Here is a 24,342-nt window from a genome sequence, read left to right on the forward strand (position 1 = left end):
GATCAGATGAAACGTTCATATTTGGAATACTAAGTTGCACGAATGACTTAATTACTTGAATAGCAAGTGTATAGTTCCGTTTTTTACTGTTGTTTAACCCTTTGTGGATGAATGTCGACATTTTACTATTGTTTAAACCTTTGTGGACGAATGTCGACATTTTACTATTGTTTAAACCTTTGTGGACGAACGCCGACATTTTACTATTGTTTAACCCTTTGCGGACGAATGCCGACATTTCAATTTCATTACAAAGTGCTATATATAACATCAAGTTTCGTACAATGCATCATCTGAGATATTTATATGAAATAACTTTGTTTCTTAATTTACATATGTTTCCTCATCAGTTCGAGATGAAACGTTCATATTCGAAAGACTAAGTCGCAAATGATTTAATTACTCGGACAAGAGATTAGCATGTAGTTTGTTTTCGCTATTATTCAAGCAATTAATATATAATTTAGCTTCGTGTATTCAAGGTTTTATACATTTCAAAGATTGCTCCTGTCGTCGCGTTGCCCCCGCCATCGCGTCGCCGAGCCATCTTTCCAGCTCCGCACGGTTTATACTTGACCGTGAGGCAGTAGTCCGGCTCGGCCGAACTGATGAAAGTTAAGTGGCGCAGGCTAAGGTCGTTACCACTCTCGTACGCATCGTTCGCCGCGTTCAGTAGACGATGACCACTCGGTGGCGTCGCATCGAATCGCTCTTCTCCGCAAAACACCTGAGACGAGGCTCGTGAAACGGACATGATGGCCACCAGGATGATATCGCTGCTCCTGCTGGCAGCTCTCGTCTGCCGGTCGAACGCGCTGAACCCGGACGCTGGCCCGTGGGTCCAGTCCACGCAGGGTGAACCTTGGCCCCAGCCGAACATCAGGCGTCTCACCAACTCGTATTACCTGCTTAGAGCGTCCACCTTTCAGTTCAACGTGAGTACCAACGGGAAACGAATTTTTTGGTAGATGTGTGATGGATATCCTCGATAGATGGTACGGATGTTTTGATGAGCTTGATTTTGGAAGAGATGGATTAGAGATTGATAAGGGATTTAGGAATTCTTCTTTTGATAGATGTGTGATGAATAGCTTGGATAGATGATACGGATGTTTGGATGAGTTTGATTTTGGAAGAGATGGATTAGATATTGATAAGGGATTTAAGTGACGAGTTGACGCTAAAATTATCGGACTGGTCAAAATGAGCCATTTCTGATTTCTTCGTTTTGCGATGATTGAAAAGATAATAGATGCTTCTTTGAGAAGTTATTAAAGAAATTGGTATCTTTGGATGAGTTTGATTTTGGAAGAGATAGATTAGAGATTGATAAGGGATTTAGGAATTCTTATTTTTGGTAGATGTGTGATGGATATCTTCGATAGATGATACGAATGTTTGGATGAGTTTGATTTTGGAAGAGATAGATTAGAGATTGTTCAGGTACCTAGGTGATGAGTTGACGATAAAATTATCGGACTAGTCAAAATGAGCCACTTCTGATTTCTTCCTTTTGCGATGATTGAAAAGATAAAGATGTTTCTCTGAGAAATTATTAAAGAAATTGATTTAGCAATACAAACGAAATTAATTAAGGTCTCGACAGATGCTCCCTTAGGGTTTCTATAGAGAAATTTCAAAGAGTCAACTGCTCGGAAGTTTTAGTGATACATTATGGAGAGAGGATTATAGGTAATTGGAGAAATGAGATTTGAGAGGTTTCTAAATGTTAGCGTTGGCAAGATGAATATTCCTTCTTTTGTCAGAGTGTGTAAAAGACACGGAGTTCATTCAAATTTGTTTAACAAATGAGATCGTTTGGTACACAAAAATCTGTTTCCCTAGTGTAAAAGTAAAGAAAATTTGCAGTTTTACACGATCAAAGGATAATAAATCAGTGTAAAAGTGAAAAAACGTACTTGCAACTTTGTATAACATAAAGAATAATAAATCAACGGTCATTAAACCGTTCTCGTTTCCTTTTTCTTCATCAGAACGTAATTACCGTAATCAATCAATTATCTCTGAACGTACACTCCGCCGCACCGTGTATGTTTATATAATCAGATCTCGAGATCTCTCTCCGATTTCCATTCGGTATGTTTGAATATAGACGAAGCATCGGAGCACTGCGTTTTTATTTCGTCTTGATGGGACGAAGTAAAAAGTTTCGCCTCGCCTACGTGGATAAGTGTTATCGCGTGTGTACGTTTTCTTTTTCCTGCGGGACGCTCCTATCGATACAGAGGCCGAGGGAAATCACCCACGGCATACAGAATCGCGTTGCGCGCCGACGTAGCGTTGTATGTGTGCATATGCGCCAGCGCTTGCACAGGTGAACCCGTGAACTCTCCGCCACGGATTCGTTCCGCCGGTTCTTGCGTTAACGGTCGCACGTGAGAGGCGTACCAAAATACGATAGCTTCATTTTTCAACCTGTTAACTGGCCGATCTCTTTGGTGTACCAACTTGTATCGGCGAATTAACCCTTTGCGGATAAATTTCGACGTTTTGATCAGATGAAACGTTCATATTTGGAATACTAAGTTGCACGAATGACTTAATTACTTGAATGGCAAGTGATCAGTGTATAGTTCCCTTTTTACTGTTGTTTAAGCAGTCGATGTATAATTTAGCTTCAAATGTTCCAAGCTTCGTGTACTTTAATCCTTTGCGGACGAAGATTCTGCGGAATATACGAAACCTCCGGCAGATGAGGTTAAATTATATATCGATTGCTTAAAAAATAGAAAGGAAGGAAATTGTACGCTGATCCCTTGCTGGTTGAGTAATTGAATCATTTGTTTGCGACTTACTTTTCCAAATATGGAAATTTGATCTCGCCGAAATGTCGACATTCGTCAAAGGGTTAAAGACGAATTAGAATCGATTCAATGTCATTTGCATCAGTGTGATCAGAATATTGTTTCAACTGATATTTCAACTAATTGAGATCGAATTAGTATCTAGAAGTTACTGAATAAAGTAAATTGTAAATTCAGTAGGCTGACCATAAGGTCTTGTCGCAATTTACATAGAAAATTGAAGGTGATCTTTAATTAATTAACTCCTATGTAATACGCTTCGTATAAGTATCAATGCACGAAACATTGAAACAAAATAGCCTTGCTTCTTAATTTATGTATCTTTTCATTAGTCAGTTTCACAGAATGTTATTTATATCTTATCGAAAAACCTTAAACATTTCTAGTGAACAATTTTCGAGTGGAAATGGTTGAATTAAACTTCGCTAAAGTATTCGTTACACGGTTTGCTTCCTCAATTTTTACCATTATTCATCGTGCCTATTTATTACGAATACGGGGAAACATGGGAAAACGGAAGTGAATGGAACGAAGCAAAGTAACTTTTCCTAAGAACAAAAGATAGGAAGTACATACATCATTTCCACTGATAAATGCGCACTGCTTATCGTAAGACAACGGTAGAAGGTCGAGTATTGCAATTCTTTGTACACTGACTCGCATTAATATTCAGACATCGCGCTACTCCGGAAATAACTAAAAAGAGCAATAATTTCAAAAAACCATGTGCAATAAGTAAATAAAATTTATGTTTCTATTAACTATAATAAGTACTTTATTATACTAGAAAACAATCAATACAATAATTCTGTTATGAACAACTAAAAAAAAGCAATAGTTTATAACACTATTATTGTATTGATTGTTTTCCAATATAATAAAGTACCTATTATAGTTAATAGAAACATAAATTTTACTTACTTATTGCACACAGTTTTTTGCATAATAAACAATACAATAAATTCTGTAAAAATTTAATGTCGCAAAAATATTATCTATGTGCTATGACATCCAGCTGCGAATACATCGACACCTGTTAGTCACTTAATAACTGTACCGTTATGCAACCCAGGTAGTCGGCGAAACATGCGATATAGTGGTGGAAGCGATCGAGAGATACAAAGCGATCATTTTGACGGAATCTCGGATAGCGAAGATCTACTCGCAGGGACACGCGAGATCCTCGCGAGAAAATGCCACCAGCAAAGGCACGCTCACCGGCCTGGACTTTCGTGTGCTGGAGCCCTGCGAGAAGGACGGTAATCACTGGCCCTATCTGCAGATGCAGGAATCCTGTAAGTGAATTCTGTTAAACGTTAACACATTCCTGAAAAGTGAATTTTTCGGATGGAAATTTTCAGTGAGATCAACTTATATTGCTATACGTACAAAAACTCAGATATCATGTTGTTATGTAATGTATTTTAAATAGATAATCAATTTGAATCAAACTTCATATTCTTCTAAGTACTATAGTAATTAGGAAAATTGCATGGCTAAGTGGCTTTATATAAAAACGAGATTTCTCGTTGCCAGTACGCAGTAACACTAAACCTACCGAACAGTTAAATTTTCCTATAGCAACATCAAGACTGCATCTATCGAGACTTTAATTGATTTACAATTCAGTTCGCGGATCGCTAAATCACCGATAATATTTCCTCGATCTTTTATTTTCCTTAGTACAAAATTTGGATGTGGAAAATCGAATAATTTTAGGGTAGTTTCTTTAAGACTCATTAAAATATCTAATATTATAACTGTTGCAATATTAGTCTACAGAGTTCAAAGGGTTAGTATAGGTATATAATAGTATTAACATGAATTAAGACAAGCGCCATTGCGCCGCTTGGACCTTTTCGCATCCCATTCAGAAAACGCTGCTGTGTTGGTCGCCTTTTTCCGACCATGGTTTCTTAAAAACCCCTGGCACTCAAACGGTTAAAGTACACTTCAATTTTCATCTCAATTCAATCGAAAATGTCAGTTAAATCTCGAGCGCCGAAAAGTTCGTGGAACGAGTCGTGTGGACCCCGAACGCGACGCTCGGTCAACGCTCATTGAGAAACAGCAAGACGTAGCCGAGACTCGGGTCGATTCAACGAATGGAACAGAAGAATGCGTGTACGCATAATCGCCGCACATTATTTCTCTCGCTAATCGCGCGGTTCGACCTCGGAGTTGAACGCGATAAGCCAAGATTAAGTTCCATCGCGTTTCTCGCTTCGTTCCGCCTCGACCGTCCCTGACAGTAATTGTCAACACGATTACCCGTGTATCGTGTTGCTAGTGTTTTTATGCACTGCCGATAGAACATATGAGCCGCTCATTCGCCGAAACGATTAACTCCGTGAAACAGAAATTAGAAAACAAACGATGCAATGGTATACATTAATTTTAAAAATCTCCGTTTAACTTAACCATCAAACGATCATTACAGAATGTATTTTACTTCATTGTTACGGGTGTAGCTTCATTATTTTTATGGGTTTAACCCTCTATGCGCCGAATTTTGTTTCGTGATTATAACAAAATTTGTGCAGTATGGAATTAATAAATATCAACATATGAACACAAGTTAGAAATGTATTCAATAGTTTGAATATATTTTGTAACTTTGAAGTTACAATGATGTTGAACGTCAACGCCTGCGTGTACAAAAGTTTAAGTTGATTAATCATTTAATGTCGTTCGTCAGTTTGCTATAAAAATTAAATAAATCAATTTCACCCGGTATATTGATGTGCGACTTCAAAGTTACACGGACTTATGGGTTAAACTGAACCTGATAAAGAAATTTATTTGAAACTAAGAGTCAATTAAGCGTTTCGATGGGATCATTTTATATTCTGTACCATTATAAACTATCTGAAATTCGTTTTGAGCAGTTCCGAAAGCTTCATACTTCGCACTCGTAATTCACTCCGAAGATATTTTTCCTAGACACTTTATTTATTGTTTTTATTAAGCGTTTCCGATAGTAGGTGCTTTCCCGATTGAGCAGGAAAGAAATGAACTCGATGAACAAGGAGGAAAATAATCGTCGATGATGTCAGTTTCGATCTGTTTAAGTTTCAGCGGAACAGATATCGTGTGTTTACAAAATATTTTTATTCTAATCTTTCAGACTTATCTCGCGGCAAACTTGACACGATAGTGTCAAGACAGCCACTCCTACATTCGGACGTTACCTTTTTCATTCTAACCAGGAAATGGGAAAAGTAAATATAGAAAAATGCAGAATTATAAATAAATAAATTCAATGCGACTCTATGAGCTGATAGCTTAACACTTTGAAGTATCTACCAGGAGAAGCGCGGTATAATATTCAAACGATTAAATGGAAGACTCGTTTCATTTCTAACTTCAATTGTGAACCAATTTTAAAAATGTAATATTAAATAATTGACTGAATTGGATTATTACCATTGCACGTTCGTCAAACTGAATGTCACCGCAATGGGTAGCATTATTTATAATATAGAAAATTAATTCGCTTAAATAAAGCGAAGCATCTCGGTTCGCGATCAACTGGTTAACACGTTAAGCGCCACGAAAATCTTAAGCGTTTTCCCATAGAGTTCGTCTTCTGTAGCAAAGAAAAGTAGCAATACTTATGAATTGTTTGGCGTGGCAACGTTTGCGTTACACTATTACCAACTTAGTTGACTTATTAAACATTTCTATTTCACATCGGTTGTCTCGTATGTTACGATTGTTTTCTAGTCATTCATAAGCGTCAATCACCAATGACTGACATGGCTCTTAACGTGTTAAAGAAACTGATTTACCTACACACGAACTGAATTGTAAATCAATTAAAGTCTCGATAGATGCACTCTCGATACGCAATGATGCATGAAGTTTAAATTTGATTTTCAGACACTCTAAGCATCAGCGAGTTCTCCACGGTCGCTCACCTCACGGCGGAATCGGTATGGGGTGCGCTGCGAGGCCTCGAGACGTTCTCTCAGCTCTTGTTCCCAGCTGGCGACGGGCCTAACGTGAGTTCTCAAAATTTGCGTAGCTTCTAGAAACATTTTTCACATCGAAGACGATTCACTACACCATGGCGAGTTTGTACAGTTGAAGATAAGGTGTCAGACTATAGTGGATCGACCGAAGCTACCCCATCGCGGTCTCCTTTTGGACACGTCCCGCCATTATCTGCCGATTCCCGACATACTGTTGACCCTGGACGCGATGTCTTACAACAAACTGAACGTTTTCCACTGGCACATCGTGGACGACAACAGCTTCCCTTATCAGAGCTCCAGGTTCCCCGAGTTGTCCGCTAAGGGAGCCTATCATCCATCGATGATCTACACGCTGAACGACATACAGAAGATCGTGGACTACGCCAGGCTGAGAGGAATTCGAGTGATGCCCGAATTCGACACTCCTGGACACACCAGGTCCTGGGGCTTGGCTTTCCCGCAATATTTGACTACTTGCTTTGGTAACTATTAATAAATTAGTAACTGTTAAGGGCACTTATAGCCTTCCCGTTTCGTTCGGGTCCTTAGATCACCGTAGCTTTAGACTTGTATACATTTTATCTTTTCTAGATAAAGACTAGATATTATATTCTCAAAATTAGTAATATTAGGTTGGAATATTAGTTGTATATTTTCAAGCCTCTAATTTCCAAGATCCAAACGAACAGATATTATATTTTCAAAATTAGTAATATTAGGTTGGAATATTAGTTGTATATTTTCAAGCCTCTAATTTCCAAGATCCAAACGAACAGATATTATATTTTCAAAATTAGTAATATTAGGTTGGAACGTATCGATTCGACGGATGAGGAATTTTATAAATATTAGTTGGTAAATGCTTTCTCCAACTTTACTCGATGCAATCGCACGATATTTCCTAGTTGTATTCTCAAGCCTCTAATTTCCAAGATCCCAATGAACAGATATATTTTCAATCGAAGGTGGAATAAATACCCGGAAACCTAATGTTAACACTAGGTTCACGGAGTGCGTCAATTTGACGCATACTGAATTTATAAACATTACTTGGCGAACGTTTATGTCGGTTTTGGTTGATGCAGTTACAAGAATCTAATTTTAAATCCCTAATTTCCAAGACCCAAATGGTCGAACATCAATTTTTCTAGGAACAATAGAATAAACCGGACAATAAACGTCCTTAAACCTAATGTTAACAGAGAATGATGTAGAAATTATTTTATCTTTTGCAAGTAGATACATTTTGATGATAAACGATTGAATTCGCGACAGACTCGAACGGCAACGCGAATGGGAAACTTGGTCCCATGAATCCAACGGACCCTCTTGTATACGATTTCCTGCGGGATCTGTTCGCCGAGATCGTTCAAGTTTTTCCTGATGAATACGTCCATTTGGGCGGCGACGAGGTTCCCTTTGATTGTTGGCAGAGCAATCCAGAGATAAACACGTACATGAAGGTGCACAACATGTCGAGGAATTACGCGCTGCTCGAGGCGGAATACATGCGCAAGCTCTTCCGCGTCATGGACTCGCTGGAATCGAAATCTATCGTATGGCAGGAGGTAAATTTCTTTTTTATATTTAACTTATTTAAACGCTTTTAATATGTTGATTGCCGTGAGAATCTTGGACGTTTCATATGTGATTTATTATTTCGTAGTGAAGGTAAATAAACATAAATATTAGTTACCTGGTATTGTGAGTCCCATTTTATTATTATTTTGTTACTTACGTTGTTAAATACTTTTATTCAATCATTTTACATGTAATTTCTTTAACCAATTGCTTGGAATTAAAAGCCACTTTTTAAAGCAATTGCCTGTGAATTAATTGTAGTTTTTTAAGTAATTCATCAGCATTGATTGTAGTTTCTTAAGTAATTCCTTAGCATTAATTGTAGTTTTTATAAGTAATTCCTCAGCATTAATTGTAATTTTTTAACTAATTCCTCAACATTGATTGTAGTTTTTTAAGTAATTCCTTGGCATTGATTGTAGTTTTTTAAGTAATTCCTTGGCATTGATTGTAGTTTTTTAAGTAATTCCTCAGCATTGATTGCAGTTTTTATAAATGATTCCTCAGCATTAATTGTAGTTTTTTAAGTAATTCCTCAGCATTGATTGCAGTTTTTGTAATTCCTTGGCATTCATCATAATTTTTTAAAGCAATACCTTGTAAATAATACATTGTAATTTTTTAAGGTGTTCGACAACGGAGTGTGGATGCCGAACAACACGGTGGTGCACGTGTGGACCGGCCTCTGGTCGAAAGAGCTGGAAAGAGCGACAAAGGCAGGTCATCCGGTGTTGCTGTCCGCTTGCTGGTACCTGAACTACATCGCTGGCGGCGGCGATTGGAAGAAGTTCTATAAATGCGACCCGATGGCGTTTAACGGCGCTAAGAACGCGACCAATTTGATGCTCGGCGGGGAGGCCTGCATGTGGGGAGAATTCGTCGACAAGTAATTATCGTCCTCTCCGTGATAGCGCTTCTCAATGCGAAAAGAAAAGATTACGACACGCTGCTTCGCAAGTTCGTTATATGAATAACCAACTTGAATTTTAAGAGATTTCAATGTTTCCAAATTTTAAACGCGCAAATTTGGAAGTTTAAAACTTTAACATTATGAACATACAAATTTAGAAGTATAAATTTCTACATTGTAAACAGATGAATTTAGAAGTTTAAAATTTCAACGTGATAAACAGATGAATTTAGAAGTTTAAAACTTTAACATTATGAACATACAAATTTAGAAGTCTAAAATTTCAACACTGTAAACAGATGAATTTAGAAGTTTGAAACTTTAACATTATGAACATACAAATTTAGAAGTTTAAAATTTCAACATGATAAACAGACGAATTTAGAAGTTTAGGTTTGTTTTATAATCGATCAGCAACTGCAACTAATTTTTATAGTATTAAAGCTATAACCTTTCTTTGATCTTTTATTTTCCTTCTTAATACAAAATTTGGATGCGCGGAAAATCGAATAATTTTAGGGTGGTTTCTTTAAGATTCATTGAAATATTTAATATCATAACTGATGCAATATCGAAGCCTACAGAGTTCAAAGGATTAAAACTTCAACATTATAAAGAGACGAATTCGGAAGTTCAATTTTCTAAAATTTTATAGCAAACCAGACTCACCCGAATTTTCTTTTCCAGGAACAACGTGCACCCGAGAATATGGCCGCGAGCCAGCGCAACCGCGGAACGTCTTTGGAGCAACATCAAGCAGGACGAGAACGAGGCGGCCCAGCGTCTCGAGGAACACGCCTGTCGCATGAACAGACGTGGAATTCCGGCTCAGCCACCGAATGGCCCTGGATTTTGCGTGATATGAATATTCTCGGTCGTTTAACCCTTTCGCTTCTGCCGCGACAATAAAATGAATGAAAGAAAAGCGAGTCACGTAATCAACCAATCGGTGTATATATTTGAAATCAGTGTCGGATCTTCCATTTCGATATTAAAATATCTTGTGCATCGTGGTAAATACGTAAATTGAGATTATTTTACAGTGAGCGAGCCTAGGTCGCTAATAATATCGAAAGGGTGTCGAACACATCGAGGCTGAACGTACTATGCACGCAGAGAATCGTTTACTACTTTGTTCAACAAGCTCGGAACGAATTTGTATGGATTTTGATAAATAAACGAAGCGATTGCTATAAAATAAATGGCACAAATGATCCCTGCTCATTTCTTGTAATTTTCTGGCGAATCATTAACCTCTTAAGCTCTTTCGCATTATCTTCTTTAACGCTAGAACTACCGAGCATTTAATACGATTAATATGCAATTCCTATAAAAATTGTATAATATTTATTTTTAAAATCATTTCGAATATTGAATGCTTCGAAGATATCAATTGCTAAACAAAAAAATCGAAACCAGTCATTTTGACGGTAGTTCTAGTGTTAACACTAAGTTTACAAATATTTCTTGTACAATTTATTCTACTGTTGATAACAAAGTTGTTCGTTCATTTGGATCGTGGAAACTAGGAATTTGAAAACAGACAAGATATATATTCGTGCAACTGGTATCAATGAAAATTGATATGAACATTCAGCAAATATTTATGAAATTCAATATGCGTGAAACTGTCGCATTCCGTAAATCTAGCGTTAAAGCTGTATTACTCTGCATAATTAACTAGAAATAAAAGAATTCCATGTTTATTATGAATCTATATTTCCTACACAGATGAAATATTTTCAAGAGAAAGATAACATTCAATTTCGATTGGAAAGAGAAGAATAACACTTATATTTATCGAATTCAGCTCCGAGAGTTTCATTTTCAGTGAACGCGTTAAATTCTCTTATAGCCGTTATAAACGAATTCTAATGGATCTCAGCTATCAAAGTGACAGTTGCGACGCTCGGGAAACAATTTCCTCGCGATATTTTCTCGCCAGATCGAAACAGCGATCCGAACAGAAGATAGTCTGGTCGCCAGGGCGACGGGCGAAACAACGAAAATTATTAGCGATGAACCAGGCCATTCCTCGGCCGTCGCCAGCAAAATTTCAAGTGTGCACGAATGATCCCGGAGCGCACCGATGCCGTCGTCTCTCGTTGGGTAGGAGCTCATCCATCATCGGGGCTTTGATGACAGACCGCGGGTTTATGGAAATCCTGTGGAAATATGTCGGCGTAATTCCGCTCGCAGCACCGGTGCCCCGCTAACGCCGTGATGAACAGGTAAATTTGCTTCTTATCTGCCGCGGAATCTGCTGAATCCTGATAAATTGGCGCCCCGATTGAAATCAGAACGCTCTGAAAGCCTGCCGCGCGGCTATAAATCCATTTGTCATTCCGAGGAATACACGATTGATCAGGATCGCGTGTGCGGTTCGATAGCGAGAAGCTTCCTCTTGCGATCCTCCTCGAGACTATATCACAAGATTGCGTGTAGTTCGCGCAATGTTTGCTCGATGGTTACTGATTCAGCTTTCGGTCATTTTCTTTGGTATTTCCGGTAGATACTGAGATTTTGACTCTTTCAGCGCGAATGTTAACCCTTTGCACTCGTACAATTTGTCAGTGGAAGTATTCAGTTTATTTTTATGAGATATAGATGACATTTTTTCAACTAACGAGGGATCTATTCACAAAATAAGGGGAACAATGGTATTTTATTCCTTAGACTTAACCCTTAGCACTCCAGGTTAAACTATATAAAACTATATAAAACTATATAAAAGTAATAGAACTATATAAAACTAAATAAAACTGTAAGCAACTGCAACTAATTTTTATAATATTCCTAACGAAAATGAGAAATGCAACATTTCTTCGATCTTTTATTTTCTTTCTTAATACAAAATTCGGATGTGTGGAAAACCGAATAATTGTAGGGTAGTTTCTTTAAGATTCATTAAAATACTTAATATTATAACTGGTGCAATATTGGAGCCTACAGAGTTCAAAGGGTTAATGTTAAATACGAAATTTTGCAATGTTTATGCACCAATCGAGTGCACCTTTGGAGTGCAAAGGTTAATACCAATATCGGCGACATTATATTTGTTTGTTTAAAGTAGAATGACGCAAGCAAATGACTTGATTATTCAAACGATAAAAGACTAGTGTGCTTCTAGTACTTGGAAGTCCTCTGTATAATTCAGATGATAGTTTCGCATACTTCAACGAAAAAATGTTTCCCACAAAAGGGTTAACAAGGAACAATGGTTGTTTGATGTCTAGAGGATGCTGCGGAAGTGTGTCTGAATGTCCCAAATCAACGTGTTGTTCTGGACCCTCGTGTTGTCATCCGTCACCATGTGCGCCGCCCCCCTGCTCGCCCTGCATTGTGTGCAGACCCCCCTGTCCGCCACGGTGTCCCCCTAAACCGACCAAAACAGCAGTGAGTTTCTACTAAAATTACCCCCAATCAGATACCGATAAACAGAAGCGTCTCAACGGTTAAATTTGATTCGAATCGATTATTTAACACGTTGACTGCCATGGGGGTCACCGGTGGCACCCGACCGAATCGAATTGCTATAGTTCACTCAATGAAACGACGGTTATTCTCAAACATTTCTATATTATAAACAATGCTACATAATACAGTGACACTCAGCTAGATGAACGTGGAATGGTATTAATGCAATTCGATCAAATGATTTAATATTATATTTTTTCCATTCGTATTTTCCTCTGTGAACTCGTGTGGCGCTCAACGTGTTAAAATACGTTACACAACAATATATCTGAGTTGTATCTATAGTGATATAAGTTGGTCTCACTGAAAATCCGCAGAATTTTCTGAAAATTAACCAGTGCGTTAAAAAAATATAATACAAAGTGAACTGCTTATACCGTTTACGAAATCTCTGGGAAACAAAGCGAGATTCGGAGAAAGGTGGAAAAGGAGAACGGTAGGTGGATTCTGTAGGGATTTTTCTGATCAAAGGAGGACCACGGTGAATAAGAATGAAAGCCTCGAGGAGGCTGAACTGCAGTCAACCTAATTGCCATGTAAATTTATTAAGCCTGCACAGTCTTGGCATCGGGGCTAACTTAATAACGACTGAAAATTAGGTTTACCTACGGCCTTGTCCGCCTTGTCCACCGTGTTGCCCGCTTCCTTGCCCGCCAAAGGTAGTCGTGACCTGTCATCCACCCCCGCCGCCGTGTCCCCCGCCGCCGCCGTGCGTCACTTACGTTTGTACCAAGAAACTGGTTCCCTGTATGCCCTGTCCGCCACCCACGCCTCCGCCTTGCTCGCCTTGTCGACCAGTTTGCAGTCAGTACACGATACCAATAATTTTATACCTCAATGGCGATCGCCTCTTGCATCTTACGAGCTTCGCCCATAGATAAGTCGTTCGCGGGTCAAAGGGATTAACTCAACTGCTTGAATGTTTTCTATTTTTGTCGCCACGTTGACTGCCGTGAGAATATCGAGCGTTCTGTTAGATTTATTTCTTTGTAATAGAGGGAAATAGTATTAGAAATGATCATTAACCTTTTGCACTCATGTAGTAAAACTATAAAATTTGATATTCAATATTCAACTGTATACAATGCATCGGTGTGTGAAATATTGGGATGAAAAGCTTTGTTTCTCGATTCACTTGCAATTCTTCTTTGAGTTAATTTGAAAAAATATCGTCTGTGTCTATTAACTAAACTAGAAAATGTTAAATATTTCTAACGAAATACTTATTGATTTCAATATTTTTATCAATTTTGAGAATTCAGTCGCCAAATGGGAAACAGTGGAAATTACAGCGCCAACGTGTTAATGTTTTGGTATTACTTCTTGGCTTCTCGTGTTATTAAATATTTTGATTCAATATCAATTTTCTTATTGTAATTGTTTTCAAGCAATTCGGAAGCTCCGGTCACCGGTGACCGTGGCAGTCAACGTGTTAAATCAGTTTGTTCTTAATTACATCATCTCGTTAGATCTTATTATTTTTCATTTTTTGGAATAAATCACTTTGGCCAATGCATAACTTGCGATTGTGTTATTCGCATCGTTATGATTATTTTCTTCGTGCAGTGTCTCGGCACCCTTGCTAGCAACTCCACGAGAAAATGGATCGGACGAACAAGGGATGAGCTGTTTGAGATCCAACGAGAACGACGGATGGATGAATTACGACGATAAAGGTAAACTTGTTAAATAATTCATTATTCCCGTTATCTTATTATCGTTTATACCATTATTCGATTAACATTCCCTTTACAGAAATTTCCATCTTCCCGAACATGGACGAAAGAACGAAGTACTTCGGCTATTTTGCGACTATCTAACTCGATTCGACTGCAGTCTCGATTATGTCTAACTATTCTTGAATTCGGAGCTCCACTGAATTATCGACGAACTCGATTTTTATTCCCGGACTCGACTCACCGAACGTGTCATCGCCCAAACGAGGAACACTGACGAATCTTACCTAAACGATGTGGATAAATCAAATAAGAGATTACCCGGATAATCAAACCGAAAGCGACGAAACACTGACTACGTCTAAAATCCCGAAAATGACTAGAATTGTTATTCAATTCGTATAATCCCCGATTTATGACTATATTACAGAGTAAGGTGGCTCCTCATGAATGTCTAATTCGGAAAACTGTCCGTTCGTCAATGCTGATTCACAATTGATCCGCAAAAACGATTTCAACCAGACTAATCTTCACCAAACACCCCTGTCTGATTCCGCATCGGTCTTACGCGTATTTTCTCCCCCTAAAAATATGCGCAGAAGCGAGTGAAACCGACGGCTGGTGTTTGGAGACGACGAAGTATCAAAATTAACGTTCACTGCCAGAATTTTATATTCCTTATTCTCTTATAACAATGACAAATCTTGTAACCCATTCACTAGCATAAAATCTGTGATTTCATTTATACTTTCAATTTATTTTGCTTTGTATTACGATACATTTCGAATACAACCAAGATTGTAAACAATCTCTTGCTACGAGTATTCTTGGCAGCGAATGTTAACCGGAACAGCTTAAAAAATCACATTTATTATTTCCCTCGCGATGTTCCCCAACGAACGCGTCTACGACCGGTCTCAGCGTCTCGACTAGTTGCGCGCAGAAAAAGCGAGTGCCATTCATTTTTTATACTGTGATTTTTTTTATGCATCAAGTCACGTTGTCAAGATTTTGGTACGAATGCGGCAACGGGATCACTGATTCGGTCGTATCGCGTTCGACGTCGAAGCGTTGATATCACGGAAAAGTCTATTCCGCATTGACGGACGGGATCGTCTGAACCGTTGAAGAGGATTGGCCGCGAGCTTATACCCTGGAACGCGTCGGTGTGCTATTCTTGTAAACGATACTGAATAAAAATTGTAAAACTCGCCCACGAGAAGTCCTCTCATTTACATTTTTCCGAGATTCCACTGATAGGGGTGAATTTCTTCTGAAACTTCAATTTCTGTGAGCGTCCTTGGGCACTGTTGCAAAACAAGCTTGGGTAAATTGAGTTTCGCTGTTGTAATTGGGGCGTGACTCGTGAACGCGATACTGGTTAGGTTCTTCGCTCTAAGATTTCTTTGGATATCACGCTGGTTAAATCTATTTTGTTAGCGATTTAATACGAGATAGAATTTCTTCCTTGTTTTTATACCTAAGTGTAGGTTTTGTGAAGATCAACGATCGATATGAGAAAAATAATATTGATATGGTCCAATATTGCACCAGTTAAAATATTAAATACTTTAATGAATCTTAAAGAAACTACCCTAAAATTATTTGATTGTCCACATCCAAATTTTGTACTAAGGAAAATAAAAGATCGAAGAAATGTTATAGCATTTCTCACTTTTGCTGGGAATACTATAAAAATTAGTTACAGTTGCTGATACATTGCAAAACAACCTGGAGTGCTAAGGGTTAAGTCTTGAATAATTTGTCGATACGTGGAATGTGGAAATAAAATATCATTATTCTTATTTTGTGAATAGATCGTTAAGTTAGTCGAAAGAATGTCATCTATATCTCATGGAAATAAATTGAATATTTCTAGTGAAAAATCTTTCGAGTACAAAGGGTTGAAAGATATCTCGCAAGGTAAGATAAGAGACGACATTGCTTGTGGCATGACTTAATAATTATCGAGTTTCATTGGTAACTTTGTTACGAGTTTAACGCGATATCATACGGCAAAGGATTAACGTATAGGAATGAAGTTAGCCGAGAGCGCGCAGACACCGGCGAAATTCGGATAGGAGACGCGTCCATGGCAACCCGATGTGCGCCGTCTCGTCAATTTTATCGTCTCCGTCTTCGAAACTTTAGTGCACCCCGGCTAATCAGAGTTTCCACGTTCGGTTCCTGTGCTAAATCGGGCCTGGAAGATTACCACTGATCACTTTAATACCATGCGTCTTTGATCGCGAACCGAGACGCCCGAGCTAAATTCCAGACGAGTATGAACAAGAGGCAAGACACGTATATAGCCTAACATTTCCTTGTTATCGTTAATAAATAGTTCACTATAACATTGCAGTTACCGTTGCAATTAAACTTTCACGAGCAAACCTCGAGTATCCAATATTTAACCCTTTGCACTCCGAAGTTCTTCATTAGAAATATTTCAGCATTTTCTGATGAGACGAAGACGATATTTCGTAAAACCAACTCGACGAGAAATTATTTCTCAGATTGATGCATTATATGAAGTATAATATTAAATATCAAACTTTATAGCTTCACTGTAGGAAATCAAGTGGTGACTGAGAGTCACCTCACGAGTGCAAAGGGTTAACAATATTCAAAGATATTTTGTTTCTTCGAGGACGTCTGCCATTCTTATAGCTACGTCAGGATCGTCTAAGATTGAAAGTTGCAATTAACCAGTTAACTGTGGAATTTAGTTGGAAAAAGCTCTCGTTCTGCGTGCAATAAAATAGAAAAATGGAGCGTGTACTCATCGAACGCAGGACGATTGCACGTAGAGTATTTTGTAACGAAAGATCAAAGCGAAACAAAGAAGAATTACATGTTTACGTGAAATAATAAAGAATTCATCGCTGAAAGAATTAGTATTGTGTCAAGCTTCACGATCACGTGTATACTCGTCAAACACAGTTAACTGGTTAAAGAATTTAATTATGTAAACGTTGTAAACAATAAGAGATCAGTACATCACTGAAAAATCCTCGGAAAATCATTACTCTCGCACTGGTAATTTCCATTCTATCAGACAATGCACCGTTTCAGAAAAGCCTCGATAGACAGCAATGCCAAACAGAAGACCGCCAACAGACGTCCCAGTGCGAACAGCATAAACGCGAGGATGAACACGACGCAGCAGCGAGTCAGACCCGAGAAGTCACCATCCACGCAGAATTTGTCTCTCGCAGAGCAAAAGGAGCCGCCCAACAATGCTGCCGAGCCGTATATCCCGAAGACCAGGTTCACTTCTCAGGACAGGAGCAAAGACTTCGGGACGTCCTCGCCCAGGTTGAAGTACTTCCCTGCGGAGAAGATTAAGAGACTGAAAAATCCTGCGCCGTTCACATCGGATCCAATCGGAGCCATCATCGTGCAGCAAAATCCACATCAGACGGGCACCTTCTACGTTCCAGGATCCACCGATCAGAATAAAGGACAGGGCGATGGAACGGGAGCGGCGCAATCGGCAGTGCAACCTGCATTGCAACATCATCAGGTTGTTGATCGATTAACATTGGAACTAGATGTGCTAAAATTGTTCATTCTCTTTTCTTTGCTATTATTGAAAAAATATACAGTTATGTAAAGAAATATTAACCCTTTGAACTCTGTAGGCTCCAATATTGCACCAGTTATAATATTAAATATTCGAATGAATCTTAAAGAAACTACCCTAGAATTATTACATTCTCCGCACATCCGAATTTTGTGCTAACAAGGAATATAAAAGATCGAAGAAATGTTGCATTTCTCGTTTTCGTTAGGAATACTATAAAAATTAGTTGCAGTTGCTGATAGATTACGAAACAGCCTGGAGTGATAAGGGTTAAATCTATTTAGTAACGCGTGAGTTAAAGTAGAAGTCGATTGAAATTGCAAAAACAGAAGTCTCATAATTTTCATGAGAAAATTACAAATATTTCTGACGTTAACGTAAAATTTCATCTATTCCAATCTTGAAGTTTTCCAAAGTTTGAAGTTCGATTGATAGTGTCGACGGTTTTCCAGAACATGCACACCACGAGCCAGCAACAGGTTTGCCAGCAGCCTATGCACCAGATCGGCCAGATGAATCCTCAATCAGAATGCGGTCTACATCATCAGAACTCAATTAATCAGACGCATCGTCCTTGCGTGCCTTATGGGCAACGCGAGTTTTCCCCGCAGAAGGTTCCTCAAACACTGTATCGCAGTCCTGAGAATACAATGCAAATGCAGCATCCAATGCAACGGTCTCCGAGTGTTCCAGTACCAACGACGAGCCAGGAGAAAAATAAACCTGAGAACGGTGGACCGGAGTACGACTCCGACGGACAACCTGTCGGTGGCAGGAATGCAACGTTGTACAGGTGTCACAGTGAAAGTTTAACACTAGGTTTACGGGCATTTATTGTACAGTCTATTCTATTGTTCCTGGGAAGGTGATGTTCGTTCATTTAAATTTTGGAAATTGTAGATGCAGAAATAGACAATCAGGATTCATATTCTTTTAATTGGAGCAACGAAAACCGATTGAAACATTTACCAAATAATGTTTATAAAATTCAAACTGCGTCAAATTGACGCGTTCCGTAGACCTAGTGTTAATGAAATTACGTAATTAAGAACTAACTAACTGATTTAACACGTTGACTGCCACGGTTACCGGAGCTTCCAAATTGCTTGAAAACAGTTACAATAAGAGAATTGATGAATCAGAATATTTAGTAACACGAGACTCTAGATAATAACGTAATATGAGTACTGTAATACCAAAACATTAACCCTCTGCTCTCTAGAGATGATTCTCAGCCACCACTTGATTTAATACAGCAAAACTATGAACTTGAATATTTAGTATTTTAAATTAAAGTCTGTGTCGCTATGTGAAATATTGAAATAAAATAGCTTTGTTCCTTAATTTATCCGTGATTTACCGCATCGTAGAATTTTTCCTAAAATGAAAATATCACAGAGCGAGCGCTCAGCACGGGCGTCATAAATTAGAATGAGCGTGGACGGTTGCTAAAGTTGATAAAAATGGACGACAAAATTGAAACTGGTCATTCCGTGAGTGAACATTCTGCGAGAGTCAACAAGTGGCCGCACACGGCGAGTCGGCGAGTTAAATTTTTATAGCTTTCGCTTTCGTTTTATTAATAAGCTCCGCCGTTGTTCTGTGAGTTCGTTATCTTTTCACCGCGGTAACGCGTGAATAATAAAATCAGAATTTATGGACACCAACTAATCAGCAAACGCGTGTACACACTCTGACCGAGCGTATTTACTCCAGGCAAACAGCGATAAGCAGCCAACAGCCGGGAGCGCAGTCCCAACTGTCCATGGCGCGGAACCTCTCGGGTAGCAACCATCAGCAGCCAGCCCGAAATCATTACCCACCGCACGCCCGGGTGCCTAACTACCCGAGCCCCCAGAATCCCCGGCAAGCTTATCAACAGCTGCAGCAAACCGTGGCGCAACAGCAGCAGATGCAGCAGCGAGCGATGGCCTATCAGATGCAGATGATGCCCGCTAATCAGCAGACGCCGGGGAGCCAGGGGAACCTTTACAGACACGGTGGTCTACAGTTCGTCGCGCAGACACCTGGGCAAGGAATGACATCTCCTCAAGAAGCGACGCTGAGGCAAAATCAGAATCCCCAGACCTATATTCAAAGAAACGCGAATCCTCGCAATGCTCATCTGAAGCCTTTCGCTATCAACGTGATGAATCCTCAGCTTCAGTTCGTTCCGAATCCACCGACACCTCAATATCAACAGCTGTATAGACATCCCAGCCAGCAACTGTTCAGGAACCCTGGAAACGTGAATCAGCAGGTGGCAATGCAGCCAGACTACAACCATCCAGCTGGTCAAATCGAGCAAAACTCTGAACCAGTGAATGATCAACAGAACAGTCAACAGAAAAGAGCGAAGCTGCCGTTTACAGCGAGCATGATGCGGGATCAAGAGAAGATGCTGACCACGATGAGGCAGCAGGGTGTGCCTATGGAAGTAATTAAAAGACAGTTCGACCTGCTGCTCTGCGAGCAGCGCAGACAGCTGGAGTACATAGAGGAACTCCGTCGACAGAGCGACTCGCAGGAGGTGAGACCTGCGCCGATGCCTCGCAGGCGGAGACAGACGGACGAGAAGCCGGAGTGGATGATCCACCTGACTCCGTCGAGGTTGTCGTACGCAGAGCTGGAGAAGCTGCACGAGGAACGAAGGGAGAAGGAACGTCTGGCTAGGCAGATGGAGGAGGCTAGACTCCAGAACGAAATGTCTAATCAGGTTAATCAGCAGTATCAGTGCTATCAGCCCAACTGGCACTCGAATGTTCCACAGTTCCAGTCAAACGTCAGTTCCGCAAAGTCGACGCCGAACGTGCCTACGAACCATCAGCAGTATTACCAACAGAATTTCCCCAGGCATCAGCACGCGCAGCATCCTCATCAGCAATACAGCGCACAATACCAGCAACAGCATCCACACCTGGATCAACAGGTCTACGATAGCTCGCAGCATCAAGTCTACCGCAATGATCCCAGTAGCTACCAAACGGATCGACCAACCACCGAGCCGTCCAGTTTGCTGAAACTCCGAGTATACAAGGAACGTATCCGGCCCCAGGGTCGCAACAACGGGTTGCAGGACCCGGAAGTAGTGCGGAGGTACTTGGAGCGAGCGAGTGGATCCACGGATACTCGGAGAGGACTGGAGTACCTATCTAACCTGACTAAGGGTCCAAAGTTCAAACTGAACGGGATGCAGGACGCTTCGGAGATAGAGGATGAGCTGAAGCAGCGGTTGATCGTGCCGTATCAACCGACGTCGAAGAGGCAAATCTCCGCGAACGGGCTCGAGAACACCAGGAATCCCGACAACCCTCCCCCGCAACGTCTGGCTAGCCTGAAGAAGCAGCAGGAGTTCCTGAGGGAATATCCCAGGCAGAAGTGCAACCCCAGGAACTGCTACAGTGTCCAAGCTGAAAGAGAGAACGGCACGGTAGCAAGCAACGATCAGGTCTTCTTAACGCAGCAGCAGGGTTTAGGGTATGCGGCGTCGCCTTTCATCCCCTACAACGAGAGCAACCCGGGCAACGCCAGGTGCAGCCTGCTGCCGTTCAAGTTCGACGGGAGTTATCCTCAGCACTATCAACAGATGCAGCAGTATTATCGCAACGCGAGGAATTTGGGGAGGAACAATGGGGACGGGGACACGGGGACGAGCGAAAAGAGGACCGGCGTTCTCAGCAGCGCCGGCTTCGATCGCGCCGGCGGCGATGCGACCGGAAACGTGCACGGCCAGCCGGCGGATAGCGAAACGGCGCCGGTATGCGGGGCCCATTACAGCCGGCCCGATCTACACGAGCCGAGGACCATCGGGGGTGTGAGGTACCTGGCCAGGAAACAGGACTACATGCCAAACACGCAACTCGTGTCACCGGAAACTCTGATCGCCGACAGACACCTGCAACCCCCGGTGATCTACTAACGATGTTGTCTGTCTTCGTTTTCATCTATTTTTTTATCTGGTTTCTCGTGTAACCGGGTTTTGTGTACAAGCTTTTTCTACTGGTTTATTTTAGAAGTTTTGTTTTTTTGTAGACTTTTTTACCCTTTTGCTTTTTGTTTTTGATGATTTATTGTTTATAAGGAAAAGGTTTGTTTAGAGTCGACGAGTTGGGACCGTTGTGGATGGATCATTGGTGATTTTTGATGGTGATATTAAGAATATTTCGAGGTCTTTTAACACTAGAATTACCAAGCATTTGATACGATTGAAATGTAATTGCTATGAATATTGTAGTGACAGATTATTTTCGGTTTCTTGAGATATTCGTTATGGTATTCAAGTGGAACTATTTGTTTTCAAAATCATTTAGAATATTTAAGACTTCGAAGATATCAATAATTGCGAAACAGAAAAACTGAAACCAATCATTTTGAGTGTTATGATAGTTCTAGTGTTGAACTATACTTGTGCTCAATGAGAATATGTTGTGTAATTACTACGATATTAACCCTTTGCAGTCGAGAGGTGACTCTCAGTCACCACTTGATTTGACACAGGAAAACTATACAATTGAATATTTAGTATTTTAAATTCGACTTTGTACTGCTATGTGAAATATTTGAATAAAATAGCTTTGTCGCTTAATTTATCTGTGAATTATCGTTAGTTTCAAACCATGTCGACTGTATCTCGTCGGAAAATGTTGAATATTTCCTGTGCGAAAACTTTCGAGTGCAAAGGGTTAAAATTTGATAAATAAACTTTGATTCTGGTAGTCTTTTGATGAGTTTTCTTGATCGTTTCTCCGGAATTTCTGGTATTTCATGGGAATCCTCCCTGTGAATACAGGAAGGTATTACTGTTTGAGGGTTCACGGGAACATTTGCTATTCATCGCGGATAGTTGTTCCCTTTCAACGTGAAGCACACCCTCATTGCTAGAATTGCTGCTTTTCCTCCTTTTTTAGCCCATTGTCCGCGCTCCTTCCGCAGCGTTTCGTCCTCATCAGCAAATTGCTGTCTGCCAATAGAGTCCCGTCCATTGACGAGGCGGACCCGTCCCCACGCCCGTGATCCTTCACGGAAATTTCAGTTTTAAAGGCACGAAACTATCATCAAACTTTGCTCTCGAAGTTTCTTAAACTTTCCCTTCAAGCCTCAATTTCTAACCATTCGAATAAATCCAATAAAATTCGAACACTCGGTATATAAGTATGAACGTCCTCGTCGTTCATCCTTCTGTCAGAACAGCTTCTCAAATATAAGCGTCCATTTTCTCTAATATTTCGGAAACCAAATTATCTACAAATTCTCCGTGAGCCACTGTACAAAATCCAAATGAACATGAACTGCAAAAAGAACAGAAACTATATGGACGAGTTGCTGAACATAATCGACAAGATCGAGTGTCTGTAAGTAATTTTCCAACCATGAGAATCATTAAACGCTTTCTAAATATTCAAAGATTACAATTTTATCTTCAATGCACTAGATCGACTCTCAACTTCTTATATGTAGAATAAATCTTTCGGTTTAAGACCACGAAATGATAGAAATGATTTTAACCCTAATCACCACGTGTTTTCATAATGAATCATACCACGATGTGACTCTCAGTCACTTATGAGAATAAAAGGAACGATTAAAATGTTGTTTTTGTTTCTAGGACCCGAATTTTAAAAGCTAAAGAACCTTTTGTAAATGCAATATGAAATAATCAAAAAATTTAAGTAAAAAGTTCAAATGTGACTCAAAGTCACAATTTTTATATTTTAATTATAATATATAAACTTTTCTATATTATAAGTAATAGAACTTAATGCACTGACATTCAACAACTCAAACCTGTAATAATAACAACGTAATTCAATGGCATAAGTTGTTACATTATTTTGATTTTCTATATTTGTCTCGGCAAAATCGTGCAGCAGTCAACATATTAGCCATGCAAAGAGAGGAATAATGGTAATGATCACTGGAAGGTTATTCCGACTTCTAAAGTTTCGTATTCCCAGGAAACCGGAACCGGAAGTCTGCAACGTTAGGTGTCCGCCGTTGGGCTGTCCACGTGGACCCTGCCCCGGGATGTGCTGCGCCGGTGGCGTCTGCGATCCCTGCTGCGTGTCCAAGATGCCCCGCTGCCCGCCGCCCCCGCCGCCCCCTCGGTGTCGCGCACCCCCTTTGTGCTGGCTGAAAGCCTACGCGAAGTCGGTTGGCTACCCCCCAGAATCCTGCCTGTCCCCGCAGAACTCGTGCAACCGCCGGAAATCCTGCATGTCCTCGAATCAACGGAATCATCGCCCCCCTAAATCCTCCACCGCCATTTGCAGTCCACCCTGTTGCCCGGTCACCTCGTTCCAGTGTTGCTAGC

At 40.1% G+C, this 24,342-nt stretch overlaps 3 protein-coding genes and 1 long non-coding RNA gene across 4 annotated transcripts; all 4 read left to right on the plus strand.

Moving 5' to 3' along the window:
• Positions 1 to 592: 592 nt before the first annotated feature.
• Positions 593 to 10,495, plus strand: LOC116429282 (beta-hexosaminidase subunit alpha). Its single transcript, XM_031982048.2, has 7 exons — positions 593 to 935; positions 3,898 to 4,120; positions 6,708 to 6,829; positions 6,912 to 7,284; positions 8,078 to 8,370; positions 9,010 to 9,269; positions 9,981 to 10,495. The coding sequence occupies exons 1-7, from the start codon at positions 753 to 755 to the stop codon at positions 10,156 to 10,158; spliced, it is 1,632 nt and encodes a 543-aa protein (XP_031837908.2). The 5' UTR covers positions 593 to 752; the 3' UTR covers positions 10,159 to 10,495.
• A 2,130-nt stretch (positions 10,496 to 12,625) lies between these two features.
• On the plus strand, positions 12,626 to 14,638 carry LOC143174396 (uncharacterized). Its single transcript, XR_012998276.1, has 3 exons — positions 12,626 to 12,689; positions 14,337 to 14,446; positions 14,526 to 14,638. It is a non-coding gene; the product is annotated as an uncharacterized LOC143174396 (long non-coding RNA).
• Positions 14,639 to 17,507: 2,869 nt separating this feature from the next.
• LOC143174347 (uncharacterized) lies at positions 17,508 to 21,951 on the plus strand. Its single transcript, XM_076365751.1, has 3 exons — positions 17,508 to 17,972; positions 18,485 to 18,819; positions 19,749 to 21,951. The coding sequence occupies exons 1-3, from the start codon at positions 17,508 to 17,510 to the stop codon at positions 21,949 to 21,951; spliced, it is 3,003 nt and encodes a 1,000-aa protein (XP_076221866.1).
• Positions 21,952 to 23,315: 1,364 nt separating this feature from the next.
• On the plus strand, positions 23,316 to 24,341 carry LOC143174348 (uncharacterized). Its single transcript, XM_076365752.1, has 2 exons — positions 23,316 to 23,383; positions 23,987 to 24,341. Exons 1-2 carry the CDS (start codon positions 23,316 to 23,318, stop codon positions 24,339 to 24,341), a joined length of 423 nt encoding a protein of 140 aa, XP_076221867.1.
• Position 24,342: the final 1 nt, after the last annotated feature.

This window comes from Nomia melanderi, chromosome 3 (assembly GCF_051020985.1).
Source record: "Nomia melanderi isolate GNS246 chromosome 3, iyNomMela1, whole genome shotgun sequence".
NCBI lineage: Eukaryota > Metazoa > Arthropoda > Insecta > Hymenoptera > Halictidae > Nomia > Nomia melanderi.

Bases quoted from the DNA above. Each gene is read 5' to 3' on its own strand.
- LOC116429282 (XM_031982048.2), top strand. From the start codon at position 753: ATGATGGCCACCAGGATGATATCGCTGCTCCTGCTGGCAGCTCTCGTC. The intron at 936-3,897 runs GTGAGTACCAAC...TATGCAACCCAG, and splicing joins CGTCCACCTTTCAGTTCAAC to GTAGTCGGCGAAACATGCGA. The intron at 8,371-9,009 runs GTAAATTTCTTT...TAATTTTTTAAG, and splicing joins AATCTATCGTATGGCAGGAG to GTGTTCGACAACGGAGTGTG.
- LOC143174347 (XM_076365751.1), top strand. From the start codon at position 17,508: ATGCACCGTTTCAGAAAAGCCTCGATAGACAGCAATGCCAAACAGAAG. The intron at 17,973-18,484 runs GTTGTTGATCGA...ACGGTTTTCCAG, and splicing joins CTGCATTGCAACATCATCAG to AACATGCACACCACGAGCCA. The intron at 18,820-19,748 runs GTACAGGTGTCA...TATTTACTCCAG, and splicing joins GGTGGCAGGAATGCAACGTT to GCAAACAGCGATAAGCAGCC.
- LOC143174348 (XM_076365752.1), top strand. From the start codon at position 23,316: ATGAACTGCAAAAAGAACAGAAACTATATGGACGAGTTGCTGAACATA. The intron at 23,384-23,986 runs GTAAGTAATTTT...TCGTATTCCCAG, and splicing joins ATCGACAAGATCGAGTGTCT to GAAACCGGAACCGGAAGTCT.